Genomic DNA, 27,889 nt, shown 5'->3' with positions numbered 1-27,889 from the left:
ACCCACCGGCCCACACTAACACCACCATCAAAGGCTCGTCTGGTGACAGCACTGGCTTTTGCACAGCGTACTCCTTGACTTCTCCAGCATCATTGGTGGCCATCAGTTCTGCTCAGTGTGAATCCACTTTCATTAGTGACCAGCATTGGTAGATGACACCTGTGCCTGGTGGTGCGGTCAGGTACATAGATGACACCTGTGCCTGGTGGTGTGGTCAGGTACGTAGATGACTCCTGTGCCTGGCGGTGTGGTCAGGTACGTAGATGACTCCTGTGCCTGGCGGTGTGGTCAGGTACGTAGATGACTCCTGTGCCTGGCGGTGTGGTCAGGTACGTAGATGACGCCTGTGCCTGGTGGAGTGGTCAGGTACGTAGATGACGCCTGTGCCTGGTGGTGCTGTCAGGTACATAGATGACGCCTGTGCCTGGTGGTGTAGTCAGGTACGTAGATGACTTCTGTTCCTGGTGGTCTGGTCAGGTACATAGATGACGCCTGTGCCTGGTGGTGTGGTCAGGTACGTAGATGACTTCTGTTCCTGGTGGTCTGGTCAGGTACATAGATGACGCCTGTGCCTGGTGGTGTGGTCAGGTACGTAGATGACTCCTGTGCCTGGCGGTGTGGTCAGGTACGTAGATGACTCCTGTGCCTGGTGGTGTGGTCAGGTACATAGATGACTCCTGTGCCTGGCGGTGTGGTCAGGTACGTAGATGACTCCTGTGCCTGGCGGTGTGGTCAGGTACGTAGATGACTCCTGTGCCTGGCGGTGTGGTCAGGTACGTAGATGACGCCTGTGCCTGGTGGAGTGGTCAGGTACGTAGATGACGCCTGTGCCTGGTGGTGCTGTCAGGTACGTAGATGACTTCTGTTCCTGGTGGTCTGGTCAGGTACATAGATGACGCCTGTGCCTGGTGGTGCGGTCAGGTACGTAGATGACTCCTGTGCCTGGCGGTGTGGTCAGGTACGTAGATAACGCCTGTGCCTGGTGGTGCGGTCAAGTACGTAGATGACTACTGTGCTGGTGGTGCGGTCAGGTACCTTGCAGGTCATGTAGAACGCAGAGCATCACAGCTATGATAGAAAGGGGTCCGGACCTGCAGAGCATCGCAGCTATACCTGTGACCATACACACAAATACATGAGCATAGTCCTGCCAGTCTCGCCCATCCTCTAATACCACAGATGGAGCTTCTGACATCACCCCATATTATTTCTCCTTTTGTCCTCTATCCTCAGGCCTCCTGGCGTTCAGCTCCTCAGCCTCTTTGATCTCGGCCTCTCCAGTGTGGCGCTGTGTGACCTGTCCCTCTATAATAACAGCAATGGAAGAGACGATTCCTCAGAGAGCGTGAAGCCTCCAGGTAGACGCCGCTGATGAGGAGCCGCTGATGAGGAGCCGCTGGATTTGGTTTTTGAATAGTTGATAAGAGCCACAAACCAATTAAGCGTCTTGTGCTGGAGCCCGGCTGCTGATGAGAGGGAAAAGTGGAAACCATCAACAAGCAGGATAGCTGTTGTTGCTGGATCTTATAGCAAAAAGCCGGAGATTTTCCTTTTCAGGATGGCACTAGGGGTCTCTCATTCTAACGACTGGAGGGGGTGAGGGGTGAGGGTGCCGCAGTACGGGGCTGTGAGGGGCTCGGGTGCCGCAGTGCGGGGCTGTGAGGGGCTCGGGTGCCGCAGTGCGGGGCTGTGAGGGGCTCGGGTGCCGCAGTGCGGGGCTGTGAGGGGCCGCAGTGCAGGTCTGTGAGGGGCCGCAGTGCAGGTCTGTGAGGGGCCGCAGTGCAGGTCTGTGAGGGGCCGCAGTGCAGGTCTGTGAGGGGCTCGGATGCCGCGGTGCAGGGCTGTGAGGGGCTTGGATGCCGCGGTGCAGAGCTGTGAGGGGCTCGAATGCCGCGGTGCAGGGCTGTGAGGGCCTTGGGTGCCGCGGTGCAGGGCTGTGAGGGGCTCGAAAGCCGCGGTGCAGGGCTCTGAGGGGCTCGGATGCCGCGGTGCAGGGCTGTGAGGGCCTTGGGTGCCGCGGTGCAGGGCTGTGAGGGGCTCGAATGCCACGGTGCAGGGCTGTGAGGGGCTCGAATACCACAGTGCAGGGCTGTGAGGGGCTCGGATGCCGCGGTGCAGGGCTGTGAGGGGCTCGGATGCCGCGGGGCAGGGCTGTGAGGGGCTCTGATGCCGCGGTGCAGGGCTTGTGAGGGGCTCGGGTGCTGCGGTGCAGGGCTGTGAGGGGCTCGGGTGCCGCAGTGCAGGGCTGTTAGGGGCTCGGATGCCGCGGTGCAGGGCTTGTGAGGGGCTCGGGTGCCGCGGTGCAGGGCTGTGAGGGGCTCGGGTGCCGCAGTGCAGGGCTGTTAGGGGCTCGGTGCCGCAGTGAGGAGCTCTGTGCCGCAGTGAGGGGCTGTGAGGGGCTCGGGTGCCGCAGTGAGGGGCTCGGGTGCCGCAGTGCAGGGCTGTGAGGGGCTCAGGTGCCACAGTGCAGGGCTGTGAGGGGTTCGGATGCTGCAGTGAGGGGCTGTGAGGGGCTCGGATGCCGCAGTGAGGCTCGGATGCCGCAGTGAGGGGCTCGGATGCCGCAGTGAGGGGCTCGGATGCCGCAGTGAGGCTCTGATGCCGCAGTGAGGGGCTCGGATGCCGCAGTGAGGGGCTCGGATGCCGCAGTGAGGCTCGGATGCCGCAGTGAGGCTCGGATGCCGCAGTGAGGGGCTCGGATGCCGCAGTGAGGGGCTCGGATGCCGCAGTGAGGGGCTCGGATGCTGCAGTGAGGGGCTCGGATGCCGCAATGAGGGGCTCGGATGCTGCAGTGAGGGTCTCATTACGATCTCTCATCTGTGATTGTTTTCCCTAGAAATAAATCTTGGAGAAGTAAAAGCTCCAAACTCTCTGGAGGTCTCGGACCGCATGAGCTGCTCCACGTGTCAGTGCAATTTTGACAGCAGAGAGGAACAGGTAAATATTATCTACAGTATCAAAGCCTAGCAGCCGATCTGATGAAGAGAAGCTGCAGTGTAAAGCATGGGGCGTCCAGAGCCTTTTATGAAGAGTTAAATGGATTCTGGTTTCCTAAATATACAGCTCAGAGGTAGATTTTGACAAGTGAAAACTGATTTATGATAACTTTATTCTCTGTACTAAAGAAAGAACATTACACCTTGGACTGGCATCGATTTAACCTGAAGCGGAGAATCCGGGGATCAGAAGCGCTGAGCGAGGAGGACTTCCAGGAGAAGACGCGGGCAGGTGAGGAGGGGGACTAATGCAGGGACAGGGTCTGGGGCAGGACAAGACAGAGGAGAGGGTCGGGGGAAAAGACGTGGGAGGTGGAGGGGGGAGACGGGGGGGCTCTCGGAGGTGGGGGGGCGAGACAAGGAGGCCGCTTGGAGATGGGGGGCCGCTCGGAGGTGGAGGGGCGAGACAGGGGGCCGCTCGGAGGTGGAGGGGCGAGACAGGGGGCCGCTCGGAGGTGGAGGGGCGAGACGGGGGGGGCGCTCGGAGGTGGAGGGGCGAGACGGGGGGGGCCGCTTGGAGGTGGAGGGGTGAGACTGGGGGCCGCTTGGAGGTGGAGGCGCGAGACAGGGGGCGGCGCGAGACAGGGGGCCACTTGGAGGTGGAGGGGCGAGACTGGGGGCCGCTTGGAGGTGGAGGCGCGAGACAGGGGGCCGCTTGGAGGTGGAGCGGCGAGACGCGGGCCACTCGGAGGTGGAGGGGCAAGATGGGGGGCTGTTTGTAGGAGGAGGACTGAGGCGCAGGCCGCTCTGAGGTGGTGGGGTGAGGTGCAAGCCGCCTGGACATGGAGGGCCGCGGCACAGGCCGGTGAGTGGCTCCCCATTTCAGGACCCTCTCCTCTCCCCAGGGGACGTGTCCAGCATTTCTGGCTCGGACTCGGAGAGCTCGGATGACTCGGAGCCACGGCCGGCCTCGGAGCCCGGTGACGGGTCACCTCCCACCTTCGCTCAGTCCATCCAGGCACAGAGAGTCCTATTTAGGAATGGAGCGCAGCAGCTCCTCTCCGTGTACCGCTGTGTTCTGGGGGCAGCGAAGGTAAGAAGACTATCAATTAGCCATATAATGATATGTGAGACCCCAATAATACAGCCTCGCTGTCTGCTGCCCAGGACACGGAGGTGACGCCGCAGCAGCTGCTCCGGTGTGTGGCGCGTCTGCAGGAGCAGCCGGTGGTGGTGATTCTCATGGCCGGAGGAGGACATTTTGCTGGAGCTGTTTATAAGGGGTAGATTTTGGTTTTTATACATATATAGTTCTTTATTTTTGGCTGTCATTGTCATGGAGGAGTCCATTAGGGACACATGCATCACAATACCTGCAGCTGCATCCCCCTCCTCCCCTGCATTACACGAGCTGCGCTATGCTAGATATTGTGTGTAGGATCTTGCTCTTCACCCTCATTTTTGCCGTCCTGCATCTTCTTCACAGAAAGGAGGTGATAAAGCACAAAACCTTCCATCGTTACACCGTGAGAGCTAAAAGGGGGACCGCACAATCCGTCCACGACTCCCAGAATCGCGGCCACATGGCGAGGTCTGCCGGGGCGGCTCTGAGGCGCCACAACCAGGTGGCTCTGATGGCGGTGAGACGTCTGCATCTTATTACTGCGGCCACCACCGGAAGACGTCACACGGGCGCCACGTATTAATATTACAGTGTTTGGTGGTTTTTACTTCCAGGACATCAATCAGTTATTACAGAGCTGGACCGAGCACATCAGAGACGCGCAGGGGATCTATCTCCGGGCCCCCCGCTCCGATAAGACGTTATTCTTAGGACGTAACTCCCCAATTACAAAGAAAGACCCCCGAGTATATGGAATTCCATTCTGCACAAGAAGAGCGACCTACAGGGAGGTCCACAGAGTCCACACGCATCTGTACACACTGCAGCTGTATGGTGAGATGGCGATGTCACTGTGCACATTACTGATACTGCTTCACCTCCTGTATTATACTCCAGAGCTGCACTCACTATTCTGCTGGTGCAGTCACTGTGTACATACATTACATTACTGATACTGCTTCACCTCCTGTATTATACTCCAGAGCTGCACTCACTATTCTGCTGGTGCAGTCACTGTGTACAAACATTATCCTGTACTGATCCTGAGTTACATCCTGTATTATACTCCGGAGCTGCACTCACTATTCTGCTGGTGCAGTCACTGTGTACATACATCACATTACTGATCCTGAGATACCTCTTGTATTATACTCCAGAGCTGCACTCACTATTCTGCTGTTGCAGTCACTGTGTACATACATTACATTACTGATCCTGAGATACCTCCTGTATTATACTCCAGAGCTGCACTCACTATTCTGCTGGTGCAGTCACTGTGTACATACATTACATTACTGATCCTGAGATACCTCCTGTATTATACTCCAGAGCTGCACTCACTATTCTGCTGGTGCAGTCACTGTGTACATACATTACATTACTGATCCTGAGTCACCTCCTGTATTATACTCCAGAGCTGCACTCACTATTCTGCTGGTGCAGTCACTGTGTGCATACATTACATTACTGATTCTGAGATACCTCTTGTATTATACTCCAGAGCTGCACTCACTATTCTGCTGTTGCAGTCACTGTGTACATACATTACATTACTGATCCTGTACTGATCCTGAGTTACCTCCTGTATTATACTCCAGAGCTGCACTCACTATTCTGCTGGTGCTGTCACTGTGTACATACATTACATTACTGATTCTGAGAGACCTCTTGTATTATACTCCAGAGCCGCACTCACTATTCTGCTGGTGTAGTCACTGTGTACATACATTACATTACTGATCCTGTACAGATCCTGAGTTACCTCCTGTATTATACTCCAGAGCTGCACTCACTATTCTGCTGGTGCAGTCACTGTGTACATACATTACATTACTGATCCTGAGTTCCATCCTGTATTATACTCCAGAGCTGCACTCACTGTTCTGCTGGTGCAGTCACTGTGTACATACATTACATTACTGATCCTGTACAGATCCTGAGTTACCTCCTGTATTATACTCCAGAGCTGCACTCACTATTCTGCTGGTGCGGTCACTGTGTACATACATTACATTACTTACACTGTACTGATCCTGAGTCACATCCTGTATTATGCTCCAGAGCTGCACTCACTATTCAGCACTCCAGGGAAAGCTCATTCTAATGATTTCCAATCTGGGAATCCTCATCTTTACACCGCACACAGTACAGTCGCCCGATGTTGGACAACTAATGCCCTTTCCATTATAGGAGTTCAGCTGTGGGGGGTGACCTGCTTGCTGATTGTTTCCACTAACCGGAGCAAAATTCAGCTTGAAACTCTCAAAATAACTGAAGTCGAGGCTTTCACGTTTTCTTTTTTTTGTCGGAGGGGATCGTACATTTCAGGTTTTTGGTGTTCTGTTGTATAAAATAATGTAAATAATGAAGAGTTTTTCTTTTTATAGAGAAGTCCGCGGCCTCGTCACTGATCAGTAGAACTCGAGAGAAAACAGCGCGGCCTAGAAAACCCGGACAAACGAAACCACAGGAAGAAGTGACTGGTAAATATTAATATCCGGGGTGTAATGGAGGCCGTGGTGGTCCCCAGCTTCCCCCCATACAGATAGTTACCCTCCCCCACTCTATTGAGGAGCAATCCTGGCAATTATGTACAAATGGTATAGGATCTGCCGCAGATTAGGACGATGTGTCTGTGCTTTGTGTCAGATGTCGCTGATGAATCCGAGGAGGAGACGCCGGCACCCGAAGAGTTTGTGGAAGAAGAGCTGACGATCAGCACATTAGATCTAAGGGAACACGAAGTGCAGCCGAGGAGGAAGAAGAAGAAGAGGAAGAAGCGGGAAGGAACGAGTACGGGTTACATAGGGTTACATTATATAGGGTTACATTATATAGGGTTACATTATATGGGGTTACATTATATGGGGTTACATTAAATGGGATTACATTAAATGGGATTACATTAAATGGGGTTACATTATATGGGGTTACATTATATGGGGTTACATTATATGGGGTTACATTATATGGGATTACATTAAATGGGATTACATTATATGGGGTTACATTATATGGGATTACATTAAATGGGGTTACATTATATGGGGTTACATTATATGGGGTTACATTATATGGGGTTACATTAAATGGGGTTACATTATATGGGGTTACATTATATGGGGTTACATTATATGGGATTACATTATATAGGGTTACATTATATGGGGTTACATTATATGGGGTTACATTATATGGGGTTACATTATATGGGATTACATTATATGGGGTTACATTATATGGGATTACATTATATAGGGTTACATTATATGGGGTTACATTATATGGGGTTACATTATATAGGGTTACATTATATGGGGTTACATTATATGGGGTTACATTATATGGGGTTACATTATATAGTGTTACATTATATGGGGTTACATTATATAGTGTTACATTATATGGGATTACATTATATAGGGTTACATTATATGGGGTTACATTATATAGGGTTACATTATATATTGTTACATTATATGGGGTTACATTATATGGGGTTACATTATATAGGATTACATTATATGGGGTTACATTATATGGGGTTACATTATATAGTGTTACATTATATGGGATTACATTATATAGGGTTACATTATATGGGATTACATTATATAGGGTTACATTATATATTTTTACATTATATGGGGTTACATTATATAGGGTTACATTATATGGAGTTACATTATATAGGGTTACATTATATAGGGTTACATTATATAGGGCTACATTGTATAAGGTTACATTATATACCTTTGTATATTATATATCTGTTGGTTTATGTTTGCGGCTTCTTTCTGGCTTTGAGATCTCCGGTCGTTCTCTCCGGCATATTGGGCTGCAGAGAACATTTTGACCCCATTTCACTCTTTTTGGGGTCATTACCCTTGGTATGGTGGAAGGACGTCTGATGTGAGTGTTTGGGTTTTCTAGGTGCATCCGGGCCCAATGTCACATCTCCAAGGACCGAACCAGATGAGGAGGATGAAGATTCAGCCACCGAGGAAAGGGAGAATGATACACATCAGCCATCGTCTGCACTGGGAGGTACGGCACTGACGCCGGACGGACGGGGTCCCCTTTATATGTCAGTTTAGACTTTTACACACTGATCAGTCAGGACATTAGAGCCACCGGTCTGATATTGTGACAGGCCCCTGTGCCATCATCAGACGTGGACCTCTCATAATCTCTGAAGTGTCCTCAGTAGGGATGAGCAGACCTGTGGATGTTTGGGGTCTCCAGGTTCAGCTGGACTTTAGTTTAAAAGTTCGGTACAGTACCCGAACCCCTCATAATTCAATGGGGAAACAAACTTTTGGGCAGTGAGATGGTCGTAGTAAGGGCTCGGGGGCTGCAAAAGGAAGCAAAATGGAGGTAAGAGCAGGATAATTGTCCTGCAAACAAATGTGGATACGGAATAAATAATTTTAAAAAATGACGTGAGGCCCCCCCTATTTTTTGATAAGCAGACAGCTGGGGACTGGTATTATCAGGCTGGGATGGTCCATGATTATTGTTCCCTTCCAAGCCTAAAAATTGCAGCCCGCAGCCGCCCCAAAAGTGGCGCATCCAAATAGATATGCCAGTTCTGGAGCTTTGTTCGCCTCTTCCTGATTTGTCTTGCGGTGGCAATCGGGGTAATATTTTGGGGAGTTGATGTCAGCTATGTAATGTCAGCTGGTATCAAGCACAGGGGTTAGTAATGGAGAGGCATCTATCAGATACCCACATTATTAACCCAGTAAGGAAAAAGTAAAAAAAAACGCAGACACAGGAAATAATAAATTATTTGAATAAAGACTCCCCTCACACACGCCCTCGTTCACCAATTTATGAAGAAAAGTCATCAAAGTTTGTAATTTAATGGTGTAATGTCCCACGACGTCCATCAAATGCTATGGAGTCTCGTTCTCAGGATGAGGCTTTTTAATTAACAAATTGGTTATGTATCGGGGAGTGCCCCTGCGATGACGACCGTGTATCGGGGGTGCCCCTGTGATGCCGGCCGTGTATTGGGGAGTGCCCCTGTGATGCCGGCCGTGTATTGGGCAGTGCCCCTGTGATGCCGGCCGTGTATTGGGGAGTGCCCCTGTGATGCCGGCCGTGTATTGGGCAGTGCCCATGCGATGCCGGCCGTGTATTGGGGAGTGCCCCTGTGATGCTGGCTGTGTATTGGGCAGTGCCCATGCGATGCCGGCCGTGTATTGGGGAGTGCCCCCGTGATGCTAGCCGTGTATCGAGGAGCACCCCTGCCACAATGCCGGCCGTGTATTGGTTGGGGAGAGCCCCCCCCCCTTGCGATGCCGGCCGTCTATCGGGGAGCCTCCCTCTCCGCCATGCCTGCCGTGTATCGGTGAGCACCCGTGTAGTTCTGGCAGTGTATCTGGAAACGCCCCCTCAATGTCGGACGTGTATCTCCGCAATGCTGGTTGTGTATCAGGGAGCACCCCACATTATGCGGCGTTTTCTGGGGAGCGCCCCTGCGATGCCGGCCGGGGAGCGCCCCTTGCAGGGTTGGCTGCATAATGGGTGTCCCCCGCCCCCCCATCAAAACATGGATCTTGTCTTGTTCGCTCAGATTCTTACTCTTGCCCGTCCAACATGTTAATTTCAGGTTCTGTTTGTTCACTTTCTCCTATTTGCGCTCCTGACAGGCGCCATTGTCACCTACTCCATGCGATTCCCTTCACCTGTCTGTGGTTTGATATTCTGGCTGCTCGGTGTGTATGTAGCTCATTTGCCTTCCATATCCTTCTGCTTTTTCGTCCAACACTGTGCTGACTTCACACGATCCATCGCCTCCTGCTAGTTCAGTGTCTGCACAAAGCATGAGCCAGACTAGAGCTCGCCCCCACCTGTTGTGCCCGCTCTGTATTCGCACATTGCTCCTGCTGCGCCTTCCCCAGGAGAACTATGTGACTGTCCATTGCTTTCTTCGGTGATAAGTGACGAATCATTTTCTTCCTCCTCAGGTGATGAACTCTCCAGGATACGTAACGTCTTATTCACGTGCTGCAAAACCGGAGATACTGAGACCGCTAAGCAGCTGCTAGAGGATGGACTACCCGGTTCCTCTGATGACTCCTCCGGTCCCAGACTTTCCTCCCCGGAGGTTGTGCAGAGGTTGGTGAATGAGCACCTGGCGGTGGAGCGGCGCACGTTGCTCCATGTGGCGGCGTCTGCAGGACACGGGGAGGTGGCCTGTCTGCTGATGGACGCCGGCTGGGACCCTACACTCAGGTCAGGGTCTAGATTTGAGGTTACATACATATACATTTTTTTTTTTTATATACCTGGTAGATTTTACACTTCTTCATCTCTCTTCAGGGACTCCAACGCCCAGACGCCATATTCTTTATCTGCCGACAAACGGACCCGGAATAGTTTCCGCAAGTACAGAGAAGAAAACCCCGACAAGTACAACTATGGCAAGTCGCAGGTGTGTAGCTGCCACCGCCGGGGTCTCCGCCATCCTAGACAAGCTCTTTAACCCTTTAAGGACCTGTGACATATATTTCCATGGGTTGTGTGTGGGATGTATGGAGCGGGCTCACAGCTGGCATCTGACAGCAGTGACCAGAGCTAGCTCCGATCGCTGCTGTAAATTCATCTCAGTTGAGGGGGCGGCTGCACATCTGCGCTGTTAACTATTTAAAAACACAAGAATTTCAGTCCTAAAGACCTGGCTGTATTTTAGGCGCTTTAAAGCAGCAATGCAAAAAAAAAAATGAAACTGCAAAGGTCCTTTCACGACTGTTATGTACAGATGGTGAATGGTTGTTAAGGGGTTAATATCAGGACTTCACTGAAATGTGGAGAGAACAGTTCTAGATTTCCAGTCTATCAATACCAGATGCTGATAAATCCCCTGTACTGAATCTAGATCCCTGGACCAATTTTGGAGGAGGTGGAGGCGCGCAAGGCGGAGAAGAAACGCGCGCAGAGGGCACAGAGGAAGCAGAAGGAGAAAGACGACAAAGAAGAGAGGCTGAAAAGGGAGGCCGAGGAGGCTGAGAAGAAGAGATTTGCGGCTCTTAGTGACCGTGAGAAGGTGACGTATGCCTGGCACAGTGCACAACACTGACCCTATTAACCCTCTGTGTACCACGTGTTTGAGCTTTATTATTCAGGACATTTTTAGCTATTGTCTACATGACCATAGACAATACTGCTGGTTAATTTTCCAACTCCAGATATTTCTTATCAGGGCATTTTTTTCTTGCTTTTGACCCCCGCTGATTCTAAGTAGTGCCCTGCCGGGACCTTCTTCCTTAATGACATCACTTACAATTGCTATTCCTTGCTCTGTACACTTACAGACTGCACCCAATACGTAGGGAAGCACTAAAAGGTAGCGGCGAGCAAAAAAAGAAACCTGAGCAGTGCAGACTTTTGGTCGGCACTCTAATACTGCCATCCTGTGCACCTCTTGTGATTAATAGGTCCCGGTTTTGACGCTCCAGGGGTGTCGTAACTTCTTGTGTCATCCAGTTGAGTGGCGGCTGAGGAAGTTTTCACTGACCTGAATCAATGTGAGCACCGGACCTGGGCTCTGCAAAAATGTTTGCTCTACTCTATTGGAAGCCATAGACCTAAGAGAAGGAGCGTCTAGGTGGAGGCCATAGTGTTGTAGGCTGAGAAGACCATGAGTTTCACACAGATCCTTATAACATAGACAAGGGCGTGTGTAGCAAAAACAGACCCGCTTTATACACTTTCTAAATATTTCCCCCTTTTGTGTCTCTTGCAGAGAGCGATGGCAGCGGAGCGTAGACTGGCCGCACAGCTGAGCGTCAGCAAAGAGACGGCAGCGACTAACGTCAGGTGAGGACGGTCTGCACCCCCAGATACATTTTGGAGTTACGTGTGTTCTTTTCCATTTATGATTAAAGCTAAATTCAGCTCCAGACAGCGGAGGATAGTGTGTAACTGTGAAGGTAGCCTGGGCTATAGATTGTTTGTTTAAATGTAATAAGATTATCTGTGTATGTAAATAATCAAAATATAGATGTCATTGCATAATTATCTGTGTGTCTATATGACAATCGCACAGACGCCATAATATGATTCTAAGCTGTATGTTCAGGAAAGGGTTAACCAACAAGATGATGAAGCCAAGGTACAAATGAACGAACTATGAACAAGGGAGATATTCATTAAGTTAATTGGGAGCCTTATCAGTAAAATTCACAGGAGAAGGAATGTAATAATAATAATTTTATTAATTCCACAGCGCTTTACATACATTGGCATCACTGTCTCCATTGGGGCTCACAATCTAAGCTCCCTAACTGTATGTTTTTGGAGTGTGGGAGGAAACCGGAGAACCCGGAGGAAACCCACGCAAACACTGGGAGAACATACAAACTCCTTGCAGATGGTGTCCTTGGTGGGAATTGAACCCAGGACCTCAGCGCTGCAAGACTGCAGTGCTAACCACTGAGCCACCACAAGACTGCAGTGCTAACCACTGAGCCACCACAAGACTGCAGTGCTAACCACTGAGCCACCACAAGACTGCAGTGCTAACCACTGAGCCACCGTGCCGCCCAGTAATATGTAATATCTGTAGGATGAGGCGGGTGATCCCATACTCCCATGCATCACTCCTACAGAATATCATCTTCGCTTACCGTCTTCAAAGTGTACCATCGGGGATGATGTATGATCTCATGCACTCCCCCCCCCCCCTAATTATTCTTTATCAGTATGTGTGAGCAAATGGAGAAGGTTTGTAAATATGTATCAAGGCTAAAATGGTGTGTTAATGCTTGAGCAATGGAATACACGAGTTCAGACGCAAGCCTGGCCTCAACCAGAGAACATGTCCTGTGTTCATTGATTATTGAGTCTCATAATATCTGCGCAGATAGCTAATTTGGTCCAGTCCTTTGGATTTGCCCTGAACAAACACTCCTTTAGCAGTCTTACCTAAATTTCTCCCTTGACATAACTAACTTTTAGGAGACATGACTGACAGCAGCGGGAGATAAACCGCTGTCTGTAGCTGCAGACATGAAATAATGAAAAATCTGACCTAAGACGGAAAAAGATTTTATAAAGTTTAGATATTGTTTTTCTTTATCGTTCCTTATGGGAGACCCAAACCATGGGTGTATAGCTACTGCCTCCGGAGGACACACAAAGTACTACACTCAAACGTGTAGCTCCTCCCTCCGGCTATATACACCCCCTGGATGACAATCTACCCAGTTCAATGCTTTGTGTTCAGGAGGTCACACACACTTGCATTCTCTGATATTTTTTCATTTTTATTTTTAAAGATTTGGAAGAAAAGCGGGTCCAGTCTGGACTCCCGGCATGTCCCTTCACGCCCCACTCTGCGGGGTGCTGTTAAGGTTGACTTTAATAAGGCTGGAGCCTTCACATGCCGAGCTCCTTCGCATCCTCTGTCGAGGCTCTGTTTGAAGTGGGAGCCATCACGGTCCTCTCTGCTTGCAGGAGGCCGGCTTCATCCGCAGCCCTGTCTGGTCCCTGCTGGAAGGAGCGTTTACCCCCCTCTCCAGGGACATGGCCCTGCGTCTCAAGAGCTAAGTATTGAGACGTTTTTCAGGGGTCCCGGGTACTTTTATTTGGGGGACAGTATGTGTTGTAACTTTACTGTAAATTTCGGCCGGTTCTGGGAGTTTCCTCTGAGAACCGCGCCGAAGGTGCCTGCTGCTCGGCCGCGTTTTGAAATCTAGGCCCCGGCTTCAGTTTGGGCCTAGTTTCGTTTTCGGCTCCCTGCATGTTTTGCATACGGCGCCGCCCACCGCACGGCCAGCAGAGGGGAGGACGCTCCTCTCTGGGGAGATGTGCCCTCCCCTGTATCTCGTCCTGTATCTCTCTGCCCTCCGTTTTTCCCGCTCCTGGGCTTATACACGCCCCCCCTCCTCCTCCCAGCGCCATTTTCTCAGCGTTCTTACACTGGACGGCGCTGGGAGCTGCAGCTGTTGCTGTTTTGGGAGAGCTGTCGCTTCACTGGGACTTGGAGCTGTGGAATCCGGAGGGCACACAGAGAGTGGTGTGGTAAGCCACAACCTCTGGTTGTGGGCTTTTTATATACACTTTCAGGCATTCTACAGGAGTGTTTTATTGCTGCAGAGCTTCCACCTCAGCAGCATGTCTGTCACCCGGAGCATGGCTGCAAACATGTATGCTTTTTGCACTGCATGTAAGCGCATTCTGCCAGAGCCGAGCACATACCCACATTGTGATGCCTGTGCTAATATGGTTGTGTCTCAGCCTGGAGCCTCCTCAGGGGTCTCCTCGGCTGCTCCGGCCCCGGTGGCTGAGCCCCCGGCTTGGGTAGCATCTTTTTCACAAGCTATTTCCCAGTCTTTTGCCGACTCCATGGGGCAGCTGTCCCGGACACTGCTTTCCATGCATCAAACCCCTTCCCAGGGTGACTCTGCTGCTCAGAGCTCTGCGGAGCCCTCAGAGCATGTTCTAGGTCCCAGTCCCCCTAAACGGAGACGCAGGGACCCTTCTCCTCCCTCGTCCCACGGCTCTGATTCACGTGCCAAGGTGCAGGGCGAGGAGGATTCGTTTACTGTGGGCTCAGACGCTACTTCTATGTACCCCATTGATTTGTCTGAGGGTGATGCGGATGTTAGTGACTTGATTGCGTCCATTAACTCCGTTCTGAACCTCAACCCACCAGAGTCAGAGGAACAAACCTCTCTGGTAGAGATTCACCAGTTTACCTCTCCTAAGAAAGCTAAAAGTATGTTTTTTAACCACTCCAGCTTTCAGACCACTGTTAACAAGCCCAGGGCCTGTCCTGACAAACGCTTTCTGAAGCGTAGTTCAGATGACCGTTTCCCTTTTCCACCAGAGGTGGTTAAGGAATGGGCCCAGTCCCCAAAGGTGGACCCTCCGGTGTCCAGAATCTCAGCCCGCACAGTCGTAGCTGTGGCTGATGGCACTTCTCTTAAGGACCCCACTGACCGCCAGGTTGACCTTCTGGCCAAGTCTGTATTTGAGGCGGCAGGAGCCTCGTTCTCCCCGTCTTTTGCGGCAGTATGGGCTCTTAAGGCAGTCTCTGCCTCTCTGGCGGAGATGCATTCACTCACCAGGGACTCTATTCCTGAGATGGATGCCTTAACTTCTCAAGCTTCGGCTTTTGCATCCTATGCCATGTCTGCCATCCTAGAGGCTTCTCACCGCACGGCGGTGGCCTCCGCTAACTCCCTCGCGATCCGCAGGATCTTGTGGCTTCGAGAGTGGAAAGCAGACGCTTCCTCTAAGAAGTACCTTGCGAGTCTCCCTTTTGCTGGGTCCCGGCTGTTTGGAGAACAGCTGGATGACATAATTAAGGAAGCTACTGGCGGAAAGAGTACTTCCTTGCCGCAAACTAAGGCCAGGAAACCGGTCCAGAGCAGGAACCAATCGAATTTTCGTTCCTTTCGTTCCTCTAACTGGTCAGCCTCTAAGCCCTCGACCTCGTCCACTACCGCAGCCAAGGATCGTAAACCCAACTGGCGCGCAAAGCCGCGTCCTCAAAAGACCGGAGGAGCCGCTGCCACTAAGGCAGCCTCCTCTTGACTATCTGGCTACGCCAGCAACGTCCTTGGTCGGTGGCAGGCTCTCCCACTTTGGCGACGTGTGGTTTCAACACGTCTCCGATCAGTGGGTGCGGGATATCATCTCCCACGGCTACAGGATAGAATTTTCCTCCAGCCCGCCAAACAGATTTTTTCTGTCCGCCCCCCCCTGCTCCAAAGCCGCCGCCTTCTCTCAGGCCGTGGCATCCCTGCAGGCCAACGGTGTAATTGTTCCGGTTCCCGCCCGGGAACGGTTCAGCGGTTTCTACTCAAACCTCTTTCTAGTCCCCAAAAAGGACGGTTCCTTCCGGCCCATCCTGGATCTCAAGCTTCTCAACATGCACGTTCAGGTGCGGCACTTTCGCATGGAATTTCTTAGATCGGTCATTGCCTCAATGACCCAAGGAGATTTTCTGGCATCCATCGACATCAGAGATGCCTATCTGCATGTTCCTATTGCGGTTTCGCACCAGCGTTGGCTACGCTTTGCAATCGGAGAGGAACATTTCCAATTCGTGGCTCTCCCCTTCGGCCTAGCCACGGCCCCTCGAGTATTCACCAAGGTCATGGCAGCAGTGGTTGCGGTCCTGCACCTCCAGGGGTTGGCAGTGATTCCTTACCTGGACGACCTTCTAGTCAAGGCCTCATCCAGTGCAGACTGCCAGCGGAGTGTCTCGCTCACTCTCGCCACTCTAGTCCAGTTCGGGTGGCTTGTCAATTTGCCCAAGTCCACTCTGATTCCAACCCAGAAACTCGAGTACCTAGGGATGCAATTCGAGACTCTGCCGGCACTTGTGAAGCTGCCCTTAGTCAAACAGCAGTCTCTTCGTCTGGCGGTACGCTCTCTACTGAGGCACCGCCGTCATTCCATCAGACACCTCATGCGGGTGCTGGGTCAGATGGTGGCGTCAATGGAAGCGGTTCCCTTTGCCCAGTTCCATCTGCGTCCCCTGCAGCTGGACATCCTCCGCTGTTGGGACAAGCGGATCTCTTCCTTGCACAGGCTGGTGGCTCTGTCGCCACAAACCAGGAGCTCTCTTCAGTGGTGGCTTCGGCCCCTCTCTCTGTCACAGGGACGCTCCTTCCTGACTCCGTCCTGGGTAATCTTCACCACGGATGCCAGTCTCTCCGGTTGGGGAGCAGTAATTCTCCATCACCGAGCACAGGGCACTTGGACTCCGTCCGAATCAGCCCTCTCAATCAATGTGCTGGAGATCAGAGCTGTGTTTCTAGCTCTCCTAGCCTTTCACCACCTGTTGGTGGGCAAGCACATCCGAGTCCAGTCAGACAACGCGACAGCGGTTGCCTACATCAATCACCAGGGCGGGACTCACAGCCGTCTGGCGATGTTGGAGGTTCAACGAATCCTCCAGTGGACGGAGGACTCGAAGTCCACCATATCTGCAGTCCACATCCCAGGCGTAGAAAACTGGGAGGCCGATTATCTCAGCCGTCAAACCGTAGACGGCGGCGAGTGGGCCCTGCATCCGTCAGTGTTCAAATCACTCTGCCGCAAGTGGGGCACTCCAGAGGTAGATCTAATGGCATCCCGGCACAACAACAAGGTTCCGGTTTACGTGGCTCGCTCCCACGATCCTCAAGCCTTCGCAGCAGACGCACTGGTTCAAGATTGGTCTCAGTTCCGTCTGGCCTATGTGTTTCCCCCTCTAGCGCTCTTGCCCAGGGTTCTGCGCAAGATCAGAATGGAGGGCCGTCGAGTCATGCTCATTGCTCCGGACTGGCCCAGGCGAGCGTGGTACCCAGACCTGCTCCGTCTGTCCGTAGAGGTGCCGTGGCGTCTCCCGGACCGCCCAGACCTTCTCTCTCAAGGTCCGTTCTTCCGCCAGAATTCTGCGGCTCTCAGATTGACGGCGTGGCTCTTGAGTCCTGGATCCTGACGGCTTCAGGCATTCCCTCTGAGGTCATCTCCACCATGACTCAGGCTCGGAAGTCTTCCTCGGCCAAGATTTACCACAGGACTTGGAAAATTTTCCTGTCCTGGTGTCGTTCGTCCGGCCATGCTCCTTGGCCGTTCTCCTTGCCGACCATCCTGTCTTTTCTACAGTCCGGTCTACAGCTAGGACTGTCCCTCAATTCCCTCAAGGGACAGGTGTCGGCTCTGTCGGTATTGTTCCAGCGGCGTATCGCCCGACTGGCTCAGGTGCGCACCTTCATGCAGGGCGCATCTCACATCATTCCTCCTTACCGGCGGCCCTTGGATCCCTGGGACCTTAATCTGGTCCTCACGGCCTTACAGAAACCCCCCTTTGAGCCTCTCAGGGAAGTTCCCTTGTCTAGACTTTCACAGAAAGTTGTTTTTCTAGTAGCCATAACTTCTCTCAGGAGAGTTTCGGATTTGGCTGCGCTCTCTTCAGAATCCCCCTTTTTGGTGTTTCACCAAGACAAGGTGGTTCTTCGTCCGACTCCGGATTTTCTCCCTAAGGTGGTGTCTCCTTTCCACCTTAACCAGGACATTTCATTGCCTTCTCTTTGTCCGGCCCCGGTGCATCGCTTTGAGAAGGCGTTGCACTCCTTAGATTTGGTGCGGGCGCTCCGAATCTATGTGTCACGCACCGCTGTTTTTAGGCGGTGCACATCTCTTTTTGTGCTAACCACGGGTCAGCGCAAGGGTCTCGCTGCTTCTAAACCGACTCTAGCTCGTTGGCTCAGGTCGGCTATCTCCGATGCCTACCAGTGTTCTCAGGTGCCTCCCCCGCCGGGGATTAAGGCGCACTCGACCAGAGCTGTCGGTGCCTCCTGGGCTTTCAGGCACCAGGCTACGGCTCAGCAGGTTTGTCAGGCTGCCACATGGTCTAGTCTGCACACTTTTTCGAAGCACTACCAGGTGCATGCTCATGCTTCGGCAGATGCGAGCTTGGGCAGACGCATTCTTCAGGCGGCTGTCACACATTTGTGAAGTTAGGTTTTGCCTACTTCTCAGTTTGGTTTATTTCCCGCCCATGGACTGCTTTGGAACGTCCCATGGTTTGGGTCTCCCATAAGGAACGGTAAAGAAAAAGAGAATTTTGTTTACTTACCGTAAATTCTTTTTCTTATAGTTCCGACATGGGAGACCCAGCACCCTCCCTGTTGCCTGTTGGCAGTTTTTCTTTGTCGCTCTATTGGGAGACCCAGACAATTGGGTGTATAGCTACTGCCTCCGGAGGCCACACAAAGTATTACACTTAAAAGTGTAAGGCCCCTCCCCTTCTGGCTATACACCCCCCCGTGGGAGCACGGGATCCTCAGTTTTCAAGCTTTGTGCGAAGGAGGCACACATCCACGCATAGCTCCACTGTTTAGTCAGCAGCAGCTGCTGACTATGTCGGATGGAAGAAAAGAGAGCCCATACAGGGCCCCCAGCATGCTCCCTTCTCACCCCACTTTATGTCGGTGGTGTTTGTTAAGGTTGAGGTACCCATTGCGGGTACGGAGGCTGGAGCCCACATGCTGATTCCTTCTCCATCCCCATAGGGCTCTGGATGAAGTGGGATTTTTACCGGTCTCCAGGCACTGAGACCGTGCTCCATCCGCAGCCCCTGGAGAAGCCGCTGGATATGGAGCTGAGTATCGTCAGGGACAGGCCCTGCTCCGTTAAGGTACTCTGTGTCCCCGTGCATATCGCGCGCACACCGCAGCATTGCTGGGTGTGTTAGTGCGCCGGGGACATCAGCGCTGCTGCGCTTGTGCCATTTCCTCACTTCAGCTTAGCTGAGTGAGTAGGCTTATGGCGAACGGTCGCGCCGGCCGCTGGGACTGCGACGCGGCTGGGACTTGTGGTGCGCCGGGGACTTCCGCGCTGGCCGCGCTTTTACGGCGGCCGCGCTTATAAATCGAGTCCCCGGCTTTTCCGGCCTAGTTCGTTCGTTCCCGCCTCCAGGCCTGCCAGTCAGGGTGGGGGCGGGACGCTGTGCAGAACGTCAGCGCCGAGGGCTGGAGTCTACATTACATGCTCCAGCCCTCACACTGAACACAGTAGGACGCTGGTTTCCCGCTCTTCGTCTGAGGCACGCCCACGGTCCGCCCCTCTTCACTGAACGCCGGCAGCCATTCCTGACGTGCTGTTTGAGCTGGAGGAGGGGAGACAAGTTATGGGAGATCCAGGCACGGGATTCTAGCGCCACACACCCGCTTTCAGCGGGCGGTAAGCGGCACCTCTGGTGCCTACCCCACTTGTGCTGCAATATTCATTTGTATTTTTATGCTATACATTGCACATACTGGCGCTGGTGATTCTTCACTATATACCCTCTTGGATTGCTCTGAGACAATGTCGTCCGCAAAAACCAAGGGTGCCAAGGCACATGCTTTCTATGCTGCCTGTACCGCATGTGGGGCTACTCTACGGCAGGTTCCACTGACCCCCATTGTGCGCAGTGCTCGGCCCCTGTGGCACTTGTTCGGCCGGGGCCTCTGCTAGAGGTGACCCAGGGAGAACCACCTGTGAATACTCTCCAGGTGACGGGGACAGAGTTTACAGCTTGGCTGATAGATTATCTGTGACTATGACTGAAATCCTAGAAACTTTGCAGTCTAGACCAGTAACTCAGACCATGGGCACGGTTGAATCACTGTCCCCTGGTCCCCCTCAGTTGGAACAGCTCCGGGCTCCGGAGGTGTCCCATGCATTCCAGGGTGACGGCTCTGACACGGACGACAGTCCCAGACAGCCTAAGCGAGCTCGCTATGAGCGACCCTCGTCTTCATCACACTGGTCAAGGTCCCAACAGGATGACTCTCTGTAAGACAGGGCAGAGGTAGCTGATCAGGATTCTGATCCTGAGACCGCTCTCAATCTGGATACACCGGATGGTGACGCCATAGTGAATGATCGCATAGCGTCCATCAATAACATGTTGGGTATTTCTCCCCAAGCTCCTCCAGCGGAGGAGTCAGCTTCACAGCAGGAGAAATTTCATTTCAAGTACCCCGAGCGTAAATTCAGTGCCTTTCTGGACCACTCTGATTTCAGAGAAGCAGTCCAGAAACACCACGCTTATCCTGATAAGCGTTTCTCCAAACGGCTTAAGGATACACGCTATCCCTTTCCCCCTGACGGGGTCAAGAGCTGGACCCAGTGTCCAAAGGTGGATCCTCCAATCTCCAAGTTTGCGGCTACACCCTTAGTTGCAGTGGAAGATGGGGCTTCACTTAAAAATGCCACTGATAGACAGATGGAGCTCTGGCTGAAATCCATCTATGAAGCTATCGGCGCGTCGTATGCTCTTGCATTCGCAGCTGTATGGGCATTCCAAGCTATTTCAGCTGGTCTTGCGCAAATTGACACTGTCACGCGTACATCTGTTCCGCAAGTAGCGTCCTTAACCTCTCAAAGGACTGCATTGCGTCTTACGCTATCAATACTGTCCTGGACTCTACGAGCCGTACGGCAGTGGCGTCCACCAACTCCGTGGTTTTACGCAGAGCGTTGTGGTTGAGGGAATGGAAGACAGATTCTGCTTCCAAAGAGTGCTTAACCAGTTTGCCATTTGCTGGTGGCAGACTGTTTGGTGAGAGATTGGATGAAATCCTTAAACAATCCAAAGATAAGGAGTCATCCTTACCTCAGCCCAGACCAAAGAAACCCCAACAGAGGACGGGACAGTCGAGGTTTCGGTCCTTTCGAGGCTCGGGCAGGTCCCAATTTCTTCGTCCAAAAGGACTCAAAAAGATCAGAGGAGTTCAGATTCTTGGCGGGCTCAGTTACGCCCAAAGGAAGCAGCCGGAGGAACCGCTACCACGGCGGCTTCCTCATGGCTTTCGGCCTCCTCTCTCCGCATCCTCGGTCGGTGGCAGGCTCTCCCGCTTTTGCGACATTTGACTGCCACAGGTCAAAGACCGTTGGGTGAGAGACATTTTGTCTCACGGGTACAGGATAGAGTTCAGTTCTCGTCCTCCAACTCGATTCTTCAGAACTTCTCCGCCTCCCGACCGAGCCCATGCTCTTCTGCAGGCGGTGTGCTCTCTAAAGGCAGAAGGGTGGTGATCCCTGTTTCTCTTCAGGAGCAAGGTCAAGGTTTTTTACTCCAATTTATTTGTGGTACCAAAAAAGGACGGGTCTTTCCGTCCCGTTCTGGACCTAAAACTGCTCAACAAGCACGTGAAAACCAGGCGGTTCCGGATCCAATCCCTCCGCTCCGTCATCGACTCAATGTCTCAAGAGGATTTCCTAGCATCAATAGACATCAAAGATGCTTATCTCCACGTGCCGATTGCTCCAGAGCACCAGCGTTTTCTACGCTTCGTTATAGGAGACGAACACCTTCAGTTCGTAGCCCTGCCTTTCAGTCTGGCGACAGCCCCAAGAGGCTTCACCAAGGTCATGGCAGCAGTAGTAGCAGTCCTGCACTCTCAGGGTCACTCTGTGATCCCTTACTTAGACGATCTACTTGTCAAGGCACCCTCTCAAGAGGCATGCCAACACAGCCTGAACGTTGCGCTGGAGACTCTCCAGAGTTTCGGGTGGATCATCAACTTTTCAAAGTCAAATTTCACCCCGACCCAATCGATAACATACCTTGGCATGGAGTTTCATACTCTCCCAGCGAAAGTGATGCTTCCGCTGGACAAACAGCGTTCACTACAGACAGGGGTGCAATCTCTCCTTCAGGGCCAGTCGCACCCCTTGAGACGCCTCATGCACTTCTTAGGGAAGATGGTAGCAGCAATGGAGGCAGTCCCTTTCGCGCAGTTTTCATCTGCGTCCACTACAATAGAACATTCTCCGCTAATGGGACGGGAAGTCGACGTCCCTAGACAGGAACGTCTCCCTTTCTCAGGTGGCCAAGGATTCTCTTCGTGGTGGCTTCTTCCCACCTCATTGTCAATAGGAAAGTCTTTCCTACCCCCATCTTGGGCGGTGGTCACGACAGACGTAAGTCTATCAGGGTGGGGAGCAGTGTTTCTCCACCACAGGGCTCAAGGTACGTGGACTCAGCAAGAGTCCACCCTTCAAATCATTGTTCTGGAAATCAGAGCAGTGTATCTTGCCCTACAAGCCTTCCGGCAGTGGCTAGAAGGCAAGCAGATCCGAATTCAGTCGGACAACTCCACAGCGGTGGCATACATCAACCACCAAAGAGGGACACGCAGTCGGCAAGCCTTCCAGGAAGTCCGGTGGATTCGGACGTGGGTGGAAGGCACGGCATCCACCATATCCGCAGTTCACATCCCGGGCGTAGAAAACTGGGAAGCAGACTTCCTCAGTCGCCAGGGTATGGACGCAGGGGAATGGTCTCTTCCCCCGGACGTGTTTCAGGAAAATTGTCGCCGCAGGGGGATGCCGGACGTCGACCTAAGGGCGTCCCGGCGCAACAACAAGGTTCCAGCCTTCATGGCACGGTCTCTCGATCTCAGAACTCTGGCGGCGGACGCCTTAGTTCAGGATTGGTCGCAGTTTCAACTCCCTTATGTGTTCCCACCTCTGGCACTGTTGCCCAGAGTGCTACGCAAGATCAGGTCCGACTGCCACCGCGCCATCCTTGTCGCTCCAGACTGGCCAAGGAGGTCGTGGTACCCCGATCTGTGGCATCTCACGGTAGGACAACCGTGGGCGCTACCAGACCAGCCAGACTGTTGTCTCAAGGGCCGTTTTTCCATCTGAATTCTGCGGCCCTCAACCTGGCTGTGTGGCCATTGAGTCCTGGATCCTAGCGTATTCAGGATTATCTCAAGGGGTCATTGCCACCATGAGACAGGCTAGGAAACTATCCTCTACCAAGATCTACCACAAGACGTGGAAGATATTCTTTTCTTGGTGCTCTGCTCAGGGGGTTTCTCCCTGGCCATTTGCATTACCTACTTTTCTTTCCTTCCTGCAATCCGGATTGGGAAAAAGGTTTGTCGCTCGGCTCCCTCAAGGGACAAGTCTCAGCGCTATCTGTATTTTTTCAGAAGCGCCTAGCACGACTTCCTCAGGTACGCACGTTCCTAAAAGGGGTTTGTCATATCGTCCCTCCTTACAAGCGGCCGTTAGAGCCCTGGGATCTCAACAGGGTTCTAATTGCTCTCCAGAAGCCGCCTTTTGAGCCTATGACGGATGTTTCCCTTTCTCGTCTTTCACAGAAAGTGGCCTTTCTAGTAGCGGTCACGTCTCTTCGGAGAGTGTCCGAGCTAGCAGCGCTGTCATGCAAATCTCCCTTCCTGGTGTTTCACCAGGACAAGGTGGTTCTGCGCCCGATTCCAGAGTTTCTCCCCAAGGTGGTATCCTCCTTTCATCTCAATCAGGATATCTCCTTTCCTTCTTTGTGTTCTCGTCCAGTTCATCAATGTGAAAAGGATTTGCATTTGTTGGATCTGGTGAGAGCACTCAGAATCTACATTTCCCGCACGGCACCTCCGCGCCGCTCGGATGTACTCTTTGTCCTTGTCGCTGGCCAGCGTAAAGGGTCGCAGGCTTCCAAGTCAACCTTGGCTCGGTGGATCAAGGAACCAATTCTTGAAGCCTACTGTTCTGCAGGGCTTCAGGTTTCCTCAGGGCTGAAGGCCCATTCTACCAGAGCCGTGGGTGCGTCCTGGGCATTACGGCACCAGGCTACGACTCAGCAGGTGTGCCAGGCGGCTACCTGGTCGAGTCTGCACACTTTTACCAAGCATTATCAGGTGCATACCTAGGCTTCGGCGGACGCCAGCCTAGGTAGACAAGTCCTTCAGGCGGCGATTGCCCACCTGTAGAAAAGGGGCCGTTTTTACGGCCCTATCATGAGGTATTATTTTACCCACCCAGGGATTACTTTTGGACATCCCAATTGTCTGGGTCTCCCAATAGAGCGACAAAGAAGAAGGGAATTTTGTTTACTTACCGTAAATTCCTTTTCTTCTAGCTCTAATTGGGAGACCCAGCACCCGCCCCTGTGTTTTTGTATACACATGTTGTTCATGTTGAATGGTTTCAGTTCTCCGATATTCCTTCGGATTGAATTTGCTTAAACCAGTTTATTGGCTTTCCTCCTTCTTGCTTTTGCACTAAAACTGAGGATCCCGTGCTCCCACGGGGGGGGTGTATAGCCAGAAGGGGAGGGGCCTTACACTTTTAAGTGTAATACTTTGTGTGGCCTCCGGAGGCAGTAGCTATACACCCAATTGTCTGGGTCTCCCAATTGGAGCTAGAAGAAAAGGAATTTACGGTAAGTAAACAAAATTCCCTTCATTTTGTTCCGTGTGTTTCACCGGCTGTTGTTAGTAGACAGAGTTCTGGTCTTTCCGAGTTTTACTCTTTCTCTACTTATGGGTGGATGTCCTCCTTCAGCTTTTGCACTGAACTGGGTAGATTGTCATCCAGGGGGTGTATATAGCCGGAGGGAGGAGCTACACGTTTGAGTGTAGTACTTTGTGTGTCCTCCGGAGGCAGTAGCTATACACCCATGGTTTGGGTCTCCCATGTCGGAACTATAAGAAAAAGAATTTACGGTAAGTAAACAAAATTCTCTTTTTTCCCCCTACGTAGTGACATTTTGCTTTGTGTTGCAGGCGCTGCTGGCAGTGCGGGGAATCGCTTTTAGGAAAAATACCCTTTGAGTACCTTGAATTCTCCTTCTGCACCACACGCTGTTTACAAGAACATCGGCGAGGGCAAGCGGCCAAGTCCCAGAAGTAGCCGCCACGTCTGAAAACGAGCCGCCGTGGTCGAGGCAGAGTCCGTGCAATACTACAAAGCCACTTACCTCACCGCTGCAGTCTTATCGTCCATGATTGTACCAAGTGGCAGAGATCCAGTCCTTCCTCTGTGGACTATAACCTGCCGGGAGCAGGAGCAGAGGATCCCTGGGCGGCTGCTGCTAACAGACTACAAAGCTCATGAGAATCACAATGCCTTTCTGTATAGATATAAAAAGAAAAAAAATTGCTGCTGCCTCCAAAAAACAGCGCCCCCCTCCTGCCTCTGGTCATGTGCGGAACTGGAGCTGAGGCATAATCTCATTAATGGGGCTGAGTTGTAATAGGATGCACAATCCATGGACAGGGGTGGCTGGTTTTGGGAAAAGAGGAACCACAGCACTATAATATATATATTTTTTATCGTGTACAACCCCTCTAGCGATACCTTAGCCAGCAGATGATGCCGTTCATCTTTGGACCCATTACTTGGGTTCTGTGCACATTGTAAATTATGAGGATGAGGGCAAGATGTGACACTAAGTCAAACATTGTATACAGACTACACCCTAGCAAAATGTATGCAGACTGAGAGAACCCAGGGAAAAGGTAGTCATGGTCACAATGGGACCAACCAATCGAAAATTAAATCAATACAACTTTTTTGCAAATGTAACAAAGTGTTTTTTAAATAGATAAATAGCAAAAAAGTGACATAAAACCAGTACCAAAAGAAATGACATCAGACAATGATCAGGCTCATAAGGGTGTCACTGATGTTCAAACACGTAGGTCCACCTCCCATATGGGGAGTAGAGTCAAGATAAGTGATGCCATGACCCAGACAAGCCCCAGTGTTGGATCAAAAATTGCCCCAAAAACACAACACATAATGCATCATATGTCTAGATATAGAAACATGTAGCATATGGGATATAGTACAAGGATACACTTGTGAAAAGGAGAATACAATACATCTGGGAGCAGGTCATGGGTCAAAGTACCAGTTCAAAACAGACAGGAAGATATAAGCAGTATCATAACATTATTATTAGAATCCCGTCATAACTCACCCATGGGGAATAAGGTGGAGACCGAGAAAAACGTGCCCCGACGCGCACGTTTCGCTATCTTCTTCGGGGGGCCGTGGTGTGACATCTGTGCACATTGTGTCTTAGCTGTTCAGTGACAGCATGCACCGAGAAGACTGCTGGCCACCATATAATGCAGATTGTATGCCAGGATGTGCGATATATGGTGGCCAGAAGTCTTCTTGGTGCATACGGTAGCCATAGGGGAGGAGGAAAAAAACAAAAACTTTGCACCATGTGAAATTTAGGGTCTTTTTTTAATGGCTTTATGTGTTGGAAAGTGCAGAATAACAGACAACACAACAGACCCCAAACATTACACCCACATGAATGCAAAAAAAAAAGTATCAAAAATTTGCTGCCAAATTACAGAAGGATTCTGTTGCAATTTTTGCTGTGGAAGCAGCACACAGGGTAACAATCCACTACATAAATTAACACCACAGATGTAACATACGCAGCAGAGATCAGTTCCTGCATGGATTTTTTTTCTCCAATCTCCAACTTTGCTGGTGTTAGAAACACTGACATTTCTGGGTAGGAAATCAGGAGCGTAAATTCCCATGTATACATTGAGGCACAGTGCCCGCACTGTGTAGTTTTGATCCATATTTTCACAAATCTGCTGCAAAATCTGCATGTCCATTGTGAAGCCAGCAAAGTCTGACAATTCAGAAGTGCTGACCCCACGCTGCTTATTTTTCCCTTGTGTATTTGGTGCAGAAAAAAAAAGAAATCTGCACCAAATCCACAAGAGAAAAATCCTTAACATGGCCACAGCACTTCTGAATCGTCATAGACTTTGCTGGCTTCACAATGGACATGCAGATTTCTGAAAATCTGCGTCAAAATCTGCAGTGTGGGCACAGGGCCTTAATAAGGCATTCCCAAAATCTGGAAGTATCCTCCATGGAGTATAGCTCTTACTATAGATGGGAGCCCCGGAGCTGCCGCCTGCCAGACCCCCGGCATTTAGTACATCGTCTTTTATCCTACAGATAGGTGATAGCTTTGAATTCTGAGAACGCCCCTTTAATATACACACCAGCAGCTTTTCCCGGTGTATGGTGCTGACTGTAGGGTCAGACGCAGCGGGCGCAGAGCGGGATCACGTCCGCCATTCATACAGGAATGATATGATGCCACTTTTTAACGTTTGACCTCATTGTATTTGCCGTCTGCCAATAATCCGGATGCAATAATGGTGTTAACTAATTGGATTTTACATAATAAAATAAACCTGTATACAGTAGTGCGAGTAACTTATGACTGGAAACCAATGGCTCATGTGAATTAGGAGGTGACCGATGCCGATAATGTTGCACCCCCTGCCTGATCCAGGGGCTTTCTTTTGCTGCTCAGTATAATTGGTCATGTGCATGACTCCTGTTGATCTGGAAATGATCGGTGGTAAACAGCCCATTCCACAATTTTTATTTTTTTTGTAATGGTGAAAAGTTTGCATTTAACTCTCCCTCCCCCCCATTGGGGAACCATTGCAGACATAGTATGGCCTCTGTAATCCCGGGAATGGAGCTCGAATTTCCGGGTCAGTGTTTTATTACATTTGCTACTTTTTAGAATAAAGGAAACAAC

At 51.4% G+C, this 27,889-nt stretch overlaps 1 protein-coding gene across 1 annotated transcript in view; it reads left to right on the top strand.

Moving 5' to 3' along the window:
• Positions 1 to 27,547, top strand: part of ANKZF1 (ankyrin repeat and zinc finger peptidyl tRNA hydrolase 1) — a 28,409-nt gene extending 862 nt beyond the window's left edge. The window contains exons 2-16 of the mRNA XM_075317116.1: positions 1,234 to 1,358; positions 2,837 to 2,937; positions 3,126 to 3,228; positions 3,842 to 4,029; positions 4,104 to 4,219; positions 4,423 to 4,576; positions 4,674 to 4,893; positions 6,447 to 6,542; positions 6,709 to 6,852; positions 7,993 to 8,106; positions 10,035 to 10,302; positions 10,390 to 10,501; positions 10,946 to 11,113; positions 11,813 to 11,886; positions 25,077 to 27,547. Of these exons, the coding sequence (XP_075173231.1) occupies positions 1,234 to 1,358; positions 2,837 to 2,937; positions 3,126 to 3,228; positions 3,842 to 4,029; positions 4,104 to 4,219; positions 4,423 to 4,576; positions 4,674 to 4,893; positions 6,447 to 6,542; positions 6,709 to 6,852; positions 7,993 to 8,106; positions 10,035 to 10,302; positions 10,390 to 10,501; positions 10,946 to 11,113; positions 11,813 to 11,886; positions 25,077 to 25,203 (2,110 nt within the window). The 3' untranslated portion in view covers positions 25,204 to 27,547. The remainder of the gene's footprint in view (positions 1 to 1,233; positions 1,359 to 2,836; positions 2,938 to 3,125; positions 3,229 to 3,841; positions 4,030 to 4,103; positions 4,220 to 4,422; positions 4,577 to 4,673; positions 4,894 to 6,446; positions 6,543 to 6,708; positions 6,853 to 7,992; positions 8,107 to 10,034; positions 10,303 to 10,389; positions 10,502 to 10,945; positions 11,114 to 11,812; positions 11,887 to 25,076) is intronic.
• Positions 27,548 to 27,889: the final 342 nt, after the last annotated feature.

The sequence above is a fragment of the Anomaloglossus baeobatrachus genome, chromosome 7 (assembly GCF_048569485.1).
Source record: "Anomaloglossus baeobatrachus isolate aAnoBae1 chromosome 7, aAnoBae1.hap1, whole genome shotgun sequence".
NCBI lineage: Eukaryota > Metazoa > Chordata > Amphibia > Anura > Aromobatidae > Anomaloglossus > Anomaloglossus baeobatrachus.
Note: the sequence above shows the minus strand (reverse complement) of the source record. Positions and strands in the feature narration are given on the sequence as shown.